We start from the raw sequence: 11,110 nt of genomic DNA, 5'->3' as shown, positions 1-11,110 counted from the left end.
TGTAACTGGGCACGAAAGTGGCTATGTTAATGTGAGAGATTAACATGAAATAACAGCTGATATAGGCAGGTATGATGGAACCATCACAGTCAGTTAAGACTTTACCTGGTTAATAACGTCCTTCCAATGATTGCTCAGATTGTACCCATCATCTCGGTTGAAGTTGTGTCTGTGTTTATATATCTGGATGCTTCATGAACAAATCTCTGAAGGTAGCCGCTAGGTTTGCAGAGTATCTCCGTCTTGGAAAATCAATTTCGTGTGAGTCCACAGCGTTAAAACAATGATCGGCAACGGCCGATGTATTGGTCCTACCGTGTTTCAGATCTGCCTTCTGTTCACGAACGCGGTCCGAGATACTGTATTTCGTTTCGTTTCCCCAATGTAACTGCTTCCACAACCACAACTCAGTTTGTAGACACCAGGGTACTGCATGGCAGGAATTACATCCTTTACAGATGGGATTAGATCACGGATTCTGTGTACTGTGTTGAAACGAACCTGGATCCTGTTTGTTCAAGATTTTGGAAATATTTTGGTAACGACTGGTATGTATGGCAAAGTGATAGTTTTGGTTGGCTCCTCAGAAGGTTGTCTCCCCATGGCTGGGGAGGCAGCTTTGCGGATTGTACGGTCCGAGTATCCGTTCATCCTGAGGGCTTGGTGTACGTGCTCCAACTCACTAGCTAGTTGGTGCTGGTCGGAGATGTATTTATATAGTTACGCGATGATATTGTTCGCGAAAGCCTACGTGTTAAACTGACCTCTGCTCTTTATCCCCTCTGCATTGCCCCATCCATCGCTTCCGATTGACGCCAGTCGATCTCCCCGGGCCAGGTTGCGAGTGATCCGGATGGAGACGAATCTCACGGACGGGGCCCCGAGGGAGGGGTTGATCCTCCCTCCGGGGATGATTCTCATGACGGGTCTCCTGCGCGAGCCGGCCAACACGAGGCCCCTGGTGTTCGCGTTCATCTTGCTCACGTACGCGCTCTCCGTGCTGGGCAGCCTGTGCCTCACGCTGGCCATCGCGCGCGAGGCGCAGCTCCGCAAGCCCATGTACGTGTTCTTATGCGGGCTCGCCCTGAACGGCGTCGTCATGACCACGGCGACGCAGCCGCGGATCCTCTACGACCTCGTGTCCGTCAACGTCATCTCATTCGCCGGCTGCGTCGCGCAAATGTCCGTGCTGCACTTCGCCACCGTCGTCGAGGGCTTCATCCTGGCCGCGATGGCCGTCGATCGCTACCTGGCCATATGCAGGCCTCTCCACTATGGCTCCCTGCTGAACGGCGCGGTCGCGGCTAAGCTCTGCGTGCTGCTGATGGCGCTTGCCGCGCTGTTCGTGTCCGGGGAGGTCATCCTGGGCAGCGTCGTCACATTGTGCACGAAGCCCCGCGTCGTCTCGATGCCGAGCTGCGATTTCATGTCGCTGACGAAGATGAGCTGCGAAGACACCAGCGCCAACGTGGCGTACGGCTACTTCCTCATCGCCGTGCCAGCTGCGGGTTCACTGGGGATAATCGTTCTCTCCTACGTCGGCATTTTGTACGAATGCAAACGGTCCAGCCGTCGAGGTGGGCAGCACAAGGCGATCAGGACCTGCGTCACTCACTTCTGCGTCCTCTGCATCTCCTACGTCTTTGTCATATTCATGGTCTTGCAGCACCGCATAAGCAACTCCGATGCTATTCCCACCGCTGCTCGGTCCATCCTCAGCTCCCTGTATTACATTTTCCCTCCTGCATTGAATCCAATCATTTATGGGCTTCGTACGAGCGAAATCCGACAAAGTTTAAGCAAACTCTTGCATCACAAAGTTATTTCGACTTAGCAAACAATCTGGCACGGCTACAAGGCAGCTGTTATGAATACCTGTTGCATTCGCACTTATCTGGCAGCGCACACAAGTACTAGATTCATTGCGAGGATATTTTAATGATCACAAATTACTTGCCAAAGAGTGAAAGCCGCCTATTACTAATCCCCCCCCCCGACATAAGTTACAACAACGTATAGTAGGGTTGACGTTGTATTGTAAACTGCACTCATAAGTGGCTGCCACCTATTATTAAGCTCTTGAAATAGACGTAAATATAACGTTCAGGTGTTTCCGCTTAGGGGCGCCGCGGTGGCGAGATGTTAACTACCTCGCTTGGTATACAAGAGGTTGTGGGTTCGATCCAGACCCCATCGCCTGTGTATTTGGAGTTTGCGTGTCTCTCTCCATGCGGTCGTGTGGATTTTTCTCCGGGCCCTCCGGGTTTCCCCTCCACATTTAGAAACATGCGCCGAGCTGTTTGGATACTGCTATAGATTTCCATGCGTAAACCAACTTCATTGGGCTATTATATTGTGATAGCCAGATCGCTTTTGAAAAAAAGAGGCTATTATAGCTGAGTGGGCCTTACCTGATAAAATAAAAAAGCATTGTATAGTTTAAAATAGTTGAGTTTAATCATGTCATTGAATGGGGACCGCAGAGCTTGGGCAATTGGTGGCGCTGGTGCTGGCTGCCTTCAGTCTGTGGCTTTCCGCACCTCTGACATTAAGGAAACTGCGCAGTGGGCCTTACCTGGTTAAAAAAAAAAACTCAAGTCACCCTCTTTGCAATGCCACAACATCTGCGTTAGCTCGGGTGATCCATTCTCTGAATCCACTAATTCCACGCAACATCGGCCACCAGCCCGTGCGCCGCATTCATCCACGCATTCCAGCTTGCTTGATCTCGCAAACACCTCCTCACGAAAAAGGACCCCGACTGACAATGGAGAAAATCCCTGCCTTCGATCTTCCACCATAAAGCTCATGTGGCCCACAACTCTGAACTGCCGTCCACTGCACAAACCATAGGCAGCAGCAGGTGGGAATACCCGATAATGCATATATGGAAAATTAAGATTCTCCAGTGTGCAGAAATTGTCAACTCAGAAGAGAACCATGTAATATTTGTACGTACTGGAGGTACAGGAGTGCGTGGTATAAAAAAAATATATAGAACATTTTTCTCCAATTTATTTACCCGCGATTCGCAACCCCTCGGTCAAAAGCCTTGCGGGGTGGTGCGTCACAAATCAGTTCTCGTGATGTCGAAGCAGTCAGAAAACAAATGTTAATGAGCGGCTGTCCACGAAACTTAAGTCTTATTGCCGTAGAGCAGGACCCAGCCTGATGACGAATAGCCGCTCCGTGTTCCAAAGGCCCTAGACTTGGTCGGATGGTTCCTCGATTCATTTCTGGAATCATTATTTGGCGGGCAGTGGCATCGAAAGGTGACCACTCATGGTGGTGTCACACGCTCGAGTGGGGAAAGCAGCTGCAAAATCTGAAGCAACTTCTGATGGAGAGTCTGCAGCTCACTCAATTTAAGACTGATAAACGGATGTGCTAATAATTTGTTTTAATTTTAGTACTGTTTTATAAGGACCGGTGTGTTATTCTGCATCGGTGTACCGCCACCATGTTCATATAACGGACTCAATGCCCCATTCACAAATACCAAGGAGGAGGCATCATCACAGTGACACACAACTACTCCTGATGCAATTATCTGGCTCAAGCACATCAACGTCAAATTATAGCTACTGCTATACATCAACATTCGCAGACAACCCTGGGCCGATTTTGATGAACAAAATGTGGATTTTGTTGATGCGTTTCTCGATTGTATGTTTTTGTATGCATCGCTATCCCAAGATAAAATGTTATATTTCAATTTGTTAAAGTGTGAAAATGAAGCTCCACTTCAAAGCTCTGTCAACAGGTGGAATGTGTTGCACATCACGAAGCAAAGGCTTTTTTTATACTCGGAAGGTGCGATTGAACGATAAATGGGGGCATCAATCATACACTTTAGACTTTACACAATAGGATGGAATCAGCAGTGCAGGGGCGAGAAGGGAAATCCAGACTATGTACGTTGAACGTCTATGCGCATCGTACATAGCCAACCGTGCTAATCGGAGGTGCGGGGGAAGGACAACAAACTAAACACAAAAATCAGTTCTAAAGAAATCAGTTTTCAATCAAGATTTAAAAGTGCAAAGCTCCCAGTGGCTACCTAATATCGGAAGAGCGTTCCAGATGGCCACTGAAGCACATCCAAAATGGCTGCTATGTGGTACCCGTCTTTGTTTGACGGTTAGCCAAAAGCTGTTGCTGCTGTTGCGACAGGGATTATCGGAGTTTGCGTGATGGTAATTTATGCTCCATGACGAGATCAGTGAGGTATCGTAGTTCATTTTGGGGCAAGCATATTGTGTGTGTAATGAGTGCAAAAAACTAGGGGGCAGCAGCAGCAGAAAAGGAGCGACCCATTCACCAACAGAGCCGAGCAGGGCGTGTGGCAGAGAGCAGGGTGAGATCGTTGATTTTAGGTCAGCATTCAACTTGACTTCTTGCAACCTGTGGAATAAATCCTGCCGAAAGGCAGAATGCTGCTCAAATGTGCTGCCAGAGACAGCATCGCCCCAGGTAGACGAGGCAGAGTCCGCACCGACGTCCAGCCACCAAAACCAATTTCATTAGATGCTGGACGATCGCTCATGGTAGGGACAGTCAAAAGAGCCGTGATCCGCGTAATGCTGCATTTGTAGAGGTCGAATTCACGCCGGCCATTGAAACTGAGTAGCGAGGGCCTAACTACATGGGAGAGTGCAGCAAGGGCAGAATTTAATAAAAAGCGGCTGGCGTAGTTGAAGAAAGGTAACAGGAATTCTCTGTGATGAGCCGACGCCGTGAAATTCAAAGGCAAGATCCACACAAGGGCAGTCAAGGACGAGTAACGGGTCCAAATGCCTGGAAGTTCGAAGAATGTCGGTCCTTAGGAAAATTAAACAAGACCCAAATAGAATTAGCAATGAGATGAGAAATTATGTAGGTAGCAACAGTGATCACCGAGATGACGTGCTGGTGGGAGAATGCATCCTGAGGACAGGTCACAAGAGCAGTTTGTTTGAAATATTTTTTGGTTAGATCGCATAAACATAAATGTGTTGTTAAACCCACCACGACCCGACATAGTTACCACACCAGTGTGTTGGAGAGTAAACCCACAACATTTACAATTCGAGTACGAAGTTTCTAGTCATGAATTGGCATGTTTTGTTTACGTGACAAACCTTACTAATTGGCTGTGTCGGGTGGTGGGGGGTTTAACGACACATTTATATTCACGCACTCGAACCCAAAAAACCTCTATTATGGAAAACTACTGTTTAGTTCCCGACTAATTTGCGAATATTGCAATGACACACGTGGTAATCCCCTCAAAAACCGTTCTAAAATCAAAACTTGAACGGACATTCGTCTTACGACCACTTCGACATCACGAGAACTGATTTTGAAGCACCACAAACCCCGCAATATTTTCTGACCCAAGTTTGCGAATAGCGTGAAAGTAAATAATTAATACATGCTTTTTTTTTACTACAGGCACCACCGTTGTACCTCCAATACGTTCAATTGCTGAAGCTCCCTGCGGTCCCCGATATATGAAGGTGCGAGGTGGAAACGCTCTATCCCGTACAGACGGGATAGGTAGGAGTCCACATTTTTTGCTGTACCACTGCTCCTCCACCTCGACGCCCACCGGGAAAGGTGTTTGATATCAGTGCAATGATCCACCGAACCTTGCTGCCTCCACAGTGCTGTATAAAAACAGGCCACGTGCGTAACCGCCGCCACCACCACCACCCGACACCACCACCACCTGACTGAACAGTTTACATTTCCTAAAACAATTTTTATTTTATTTTACCAGGTAAGAAGGCCTACTGAGATATGTAGCTCTTTTTCAGAAGTGACCTGGCCACAAATGATAGTTCAAAGAAGAGGCTTATCACGTGGAAATTTATGACAGCCAAATACTAGAACATGTACGTTGTTGATTATGAATGAGGGAAAAGCCGGACGACCTGGAGGAAAATCCACACCACCATGTGGAGAGACAAGTAAACTCCAATTGTACAGGTGTCAAGGGTTGGGTCTTGCATTGAACCAACGGTTATATAAAAATATTAACCCCAAAAGCAAAATTGTAGGTGATGTAAAAAAGATACTTCTATTTTTTCTAAGGGAGGTTATTTTATTCAGTCCACTTTGATTCGCTGTGCAAGGTATGTAATATACTCTACACACATTGATTGTAAATTTGGAGGGAAAAACCGGAGGACTCGGAGAAAAATCCACGTGACCACGGGAAGAGAGACAAGCAAATTCCAAATATAGAGCAGGGTCGGGATCGAACCCGCGACCTCTTGTAAGCAGTCGAGGTAGTTAACATCTCGCCACCATGGCGCCATTTACACAATGGATAAGCACACCTAGTTTGCGCATTGCCACAAACACCACTTGGCCGATTCACATGGCTCGCTTGATACGAGTGTCCAAATCACGAGGAGAAAGGCAATGGTGAAGCACACACGCTGGCGGAAACCACCACCACACCACGGAACAATTTGACAAGCTCCACTTTAATATCAAAATGTAAAGGCAGCATTTAAGAAAAAATGCATTGTTGAACTCAAGTGATAACCGCCTCGGTTTTATGTAAAGAAATGATTTAACATCAATCTGGCTTCAACTATTGATCCTGCCATAAGACGCAGATTCATTTACCCAACAAGTGGCACGATGGTTCGAGAATCTGTGGATTGACGCCTTTCCACGCCCTGCAAAGAGATTCCGCCCCACTGAGAAGTTTCTCGAACTGCAGGCGCTGTCCGTGGCAGGGAGAGTGGAGCCTCCCACGTGAGTGGATCGGGAATCCACGGCTCAGGGCACAGGCAGCGAACCCTCGCCAACAATGGCACGTGCCAGGTTCTGCACGATCGCCATGCGGATGAGATCCTTCTTCTCCTCGTACTCCTCCTGCTCCTGCAAAACAAACCCAGCCCATTATTCTTCCCACCTACTTCCTCCTCTCGTGCATTTGCACGAGGCCTGACGCACTGCACGAGGACTGACGCATTGCACGAGGCTTGACGCATTGCAAGAGGCCTAATGCATTGCACGAGGCCTGACGCGTTTCAAGAGGCCTCACGCATTGCACAAGGCCTGACACATTGCACGAGGCCTCACGCATTGCACCAGGCCTTACGCATTGCACGAGGACTAACACATTGCACGAAGCTTGACGTACTGCACGAGGCCTGATGCATTGCAAGAGCCTTGACGCATTGCAAGAGGCCAAATGCATTGCACGAGGCCTGACGCATTGCACACGATTGATGCATTGCATTAGGTCTGATACATTGTACATGGCCTGATGAATTGCGCAAGGTCGGATGCATTGCACAAGGTCTGACGCATTGCAAAAGATCCGATGGGTTGCATAATGCATCAGGTATGTACTTGAAGACCGATCAGCAACGGGTAATGGTGATATGCATGTTAGACATGTACGTGAGATGCAGTGTCCTCACCTGATCCGTTCCTGCCCATTTTCCCACGGAGCTCCTCTCCACGGCCTCCTCCAAGCAGTCCAGCAGCTGTGAGCTCTGCTCAGCATCAAAAATCACCTGGCGAGAGTGGCGATAAGGACAACAGACAGAGGAGGCCTCAGTATAGAAAGCGCTTGTGAAACCCAAGATCGTCCGCAATCAATCCCACTGCACCAACCAATCAGCTGCCCGGAACCCAACGCCCATGCAAACACAGCCACCATGACGACTTTCTTGCAAGACGAACGCCATTGTCATCGCGCTTTACCTAGTCTGTGGCTGCAGTAAGTATATTCATGTTTTTGTAGAGGAGTATTGTGAGGAACTATGAGGGAGCCAACAGGAGGAGGTGCGAGCGGGCTGACAGCCGAGGGTGACGTCATAGTCACGGGTGCTGTAAGGGGGTAACTTTGAGAACAAACGCGGGTCCGAGCTACGGGGAGGAGTCGCCAAAGGAGTACTTGAGGGGGACCCCGTGATAAAGATGTGGTCGTTGTGGGGAGCCAGGGCAAACCCCCGTCCCGGGCAGACGAGTGGGAGAGCCAAGGGGATAGCCGAGAGTAGGGCTCCGAGTAATCAGTAAAGATCGGCTGAGAGAAAGGGTTTCTCTCTCCTCGTCGCTGGGCGGTGTTGGATGAACCCCCTCTCCGGCCAGATGAGTGAGAGCCCCAAGGGATAGCCGAGGGTCGGACAACATAGTGTTCGGGAGTCCAGGGTAAGAACCAAGAATAGAGAGCACCTACCCCTGGTGTGAGCTTAAGTGTCAAATGTAATACATTTTATTTTATTTTATACCTACATGACTTTACCAAAACAGCCAAAGAGTATAAATGTAAGTGTTAATAAACGGCAACAGCCCTCATAGTAATTTCCTTCTCCACGTGGTCTTACTTCACAACATTTTAATACTTGTATGTATAATGTTGAGAATCTTTCGCTCCGTACGTAGCCAATGGTGTTAATCGGAGGTGTGGGTGAATAACAAACTAAACGCAAAAAGCTGTTTCAAAGAAATTAATTTCAAATCGTGATTGAAAAATGCATAGCTCCAGTGGCTTCCTAATATCAGAAGGGAAAGCATTCCAGACAGCCGCAGAAGCGCATCCGGAAACCCATGATGTGGTGACTGTCTTTGTTTGACGGCTAGCCAAAAGCTGCTGCGAGGATGAGCGGAGTTTGAGCGATTGTTTATGCTCCTTGACGAAATCAGTAAGGTATTGTGGTTTATTTGTGGCAAGCACTTTGTGTCAAATGAGTGCGACCTTATAATGTATGCATTCAGCAACCAGAAGCAAATACAGCTTAGCGAGCACTGCATGGGCACGGTCGGATTTTAGAGTACCCGTCACGACACGTGCCAAATTATTTTGTACATGCTGCAGCTTGGTAATGTTTTTGCCAAAACGTCCCATGGAGTAGTGAGATGCAATAATCTAGCCTTGTTGACATTATGCTACACACCACCATGTTGGCTATGTCACAACTCAATAGTGGTCGAATATATTGTAGAGCCCTGAAATGAAAAATTGCAGGACCTGACCATATTTAGTTTGTAATGTTCATCACAAATATACAAGTTCAAAGGAGGCACATCAGTATTTAAAAATGCTCCAAACGATGAAATACTGCAGCTAACCAACCTCAAATTGAACTTCAAAAGAAGGAGTATAACCTGCTAGTGAATGCCAAAGTTTAAGCAAATCCGACTGTTAATGAAACACTGAACGGAAAAACCAGTCCAGAATTTGCTTGTGTTCACCCAACACTTGTTAAATTCCACATTCCCTGCAGGTCATGCTGCTTATGAGATGTGTAAAAACTTACTATTTACGTGGAGGGGAAAGCGATGTGATAAAAAATATATAGTGGAGGGAGGGTGATGATGGGGAGGTGGGGTGATGATGGGGAGGTGGGGTGATGAGGGAGGTGGAGGAGGTGGGGGAGGTGGGGGAGGTGGGGAGGAGGGGAGATGAGTGAGGGGGAGGGGAGATGAGGGAGGGGGAGGGCAGATGGGCAGGTGAGGGAGGTGGGGAGGTAGAGGAGTTGGGGATGTGGCTGAGTGCATGGGGGAGGAGCTGAGGGGGTGGGGGTAGTAGGGAGATGGGGTAGGTGGGGAGATGGGGTGGTGGTGAGGTGGAGGAATGGGGGAGGTGGGGTGCTGGGGAGAGGTGGGGGAGATGGGGTGGTGGGGAAGTGGAGGAGATTGGGTAGTGGGGGTGGTGGGTAAGTGGAGGAGATGGGGTCAGCACCCCACCTCCCCACTGGGAGGTAGGGTGCTGGGGGAGATGGAGTGGTGGAGGGGTGGGGGAGGCTGGGTGGTGGGGGAGGTAGAGGAACTGGGGAGGTGGAGGAGCTGGGGAGGTCAGAGATGGGTGAGTGGATGGGGGAGGTGGGGAGCTGGGGGAGGTGGAGAAATGGGGTGGGGGAGTGGTGAGGTCAGGGTGGTGGTGAGGTCGGAGTAATGGTGAGGTGGGGTGCTGGGAGGAGGTCGGGGTGGTGGGAAAGATGGGGTGGGGGAGGTAGTGCTACCTGCTGGTGAGTGAGCAGGGGCACGGCGTCGCCCAGCAGTGTGAGCCAGAAGCCGGTGGGGGCCACTCGAGCGGTCATCAGCGTGAGCAGCAAGCGCGCAGCCTCGGGGAGCCTCCGGTCTCCATAGAGCCGGTGGAACTCACGGTACTTACCTGGGGAAACGTGCACCGGATTTATATTTGGTTGTCTTTGCTCTGATTTCTATTTTAACGTATTGGCGGTACAATGGTGCACGGTATATAGTAAATAAATAATAATAAATCTCAATAATTATTTACTTTCCTTGGGATTTGCAACCCCGTTCAGAAAATCTTAGTGCTGGTGCGTCAAAATCTGTTCTCGTGATGTCAAAGCAGTCGGAAGACAAATGTTTATATGAGTGGCTGAACATGAAGCTTCACAGTCTTTTGCCATAGCGCAGCACCCAGCCTTGATGACAATTGGCTGCTGTGTTCAAAAGGCAGATTTGACTCCTCATGCCCTCGACTTGATCGGCGTTTCCTCGATTCAACAGACCGCCGGGTCATTTTTAACGAATAATCTTTTTTTACAATGTTGTTACTTGTTTATCTGTAATTTAGGGCTCCCTTGTGGCCGACTGGACCCCGATGCGTCACATAATGCTGACACATACCCCCCCCCCACCCAGTTGCGCCCCTGAAGCCAGCCTTCACAGGTGCTCACTAACAGCACTTGCCCCAACCGTCTGTTAAAGGCCATATACGGTGGTGGATCTTTGTGTCTTCGGCTTGCGTGTCTGTGCACGTCGCCCACCCAGGAAGGTGAGACGGTCGCTCAGCAGGATAGAGGAGCCCAGGCTGTCTATGAGCTCCAAGTCGCAGAAAGCTCCACGGGCGGCGTAACTGTCCAGGAACCTGCAGCGGCACCAATCGACGATCAACCAACAACGATCGACAAATAACGAGCAGACTGACAGTCTCCTTCTCCCACAACCGTCGAATACTCTGGGAAAAATAATACGTGTTCAAAAACACAACCCATCGGCTGGCCAAGGCCTTCTGGGAGTGCATGATTTTTATAAGTATATTATTATTACTTTTTATTATTTACATGTGTAAAAAATATGATTGTTTTTCAATATTTTTGGGGGAAAAATCCAGTTTCCATTTTTGTTGTCC

At 48.9% G+C, this 11,110-nt stretch overlaps 2 protein-coding genes across 4 annotated transcripts in view; one reads left to right on the top strand and one right to left on the bottom strand.

Annotated features, from left to right (window-relative positions):
• Window positions 1-853: 853 nt before the first annotated feature.
• Window positions 854-1,834, top strand: LOC144950538 (olfactory receptor 52D1-like). The gene has a single exon (XM_078880675.1). It carries the CDS (start codon window positions 854-856, stop codon window positions 1,832-1,834), a length of 981 nt encoding a protein of 326 aa, XP_078736801.1.
• Window positions 1,835-6,449: 4,615 nt separating this feature from the next.
• NUP85 (nucleoporin 85) overlaps window positions 6,450-11,110 on the bottom strand; it is an 84,718-nt gene continuing 80,057 nt past the window's right edge. For all 3 annotated transcript variants that reach the window (XM_078880716.1, XM_078880717.1, XM_078880718.1), the window contains 4 exons: window positions 10,746-10,846; window positions 9,972-10,123; window positions 7,425-7,520; window positions 6,450-6,876 (listed from right to left, as the gene is read on the bottom strand). In XM_078880716.1, the coding sequence (XP_078736842.1) occupies window positions 6,775-6,876; window positions 7,425-7,520; window positions 9,972-10,123; window positions 10,746-10,846 (451 nt within the window). In that variant the 3' untranslated portion in view covers window positions 6,450-6,774. The remainder of the gene's footprint in view (window positions 6,877-7,424; window positions 7,521-9,971; window positions 10,124-10,745; window positions 10,847-11,110) is intronic.

This window comes from Lampetra fluviatilis, chromosome 58 (genome assembly GCF_964198595.1).
Source record: "Lampetra fluviatilis chromosome 58, kcLamFluv1.1, whole genome shotgun sequence".
Classification (NCBI taxonomy): Eukaryota; Metazoa; Chordata; class Hyperoartia; order Petromyzontiformes; family Petromyzontidae; genus Lampetra; species Lampetra fluviatilis.
Note: the sequence above shows the minus strand (reverse complement) of the source record. Positions and strands in the feature narration are given on the sequence as shown.

Coding starts and splice junctions, on each gene's coding strand:
- LOC144950538 (XM_078880675.1), top strand. CDS start 854: ATGGAGACGAATCTCACGGACGGGGCCCCGAGGGAGGGGTTGATCCTC.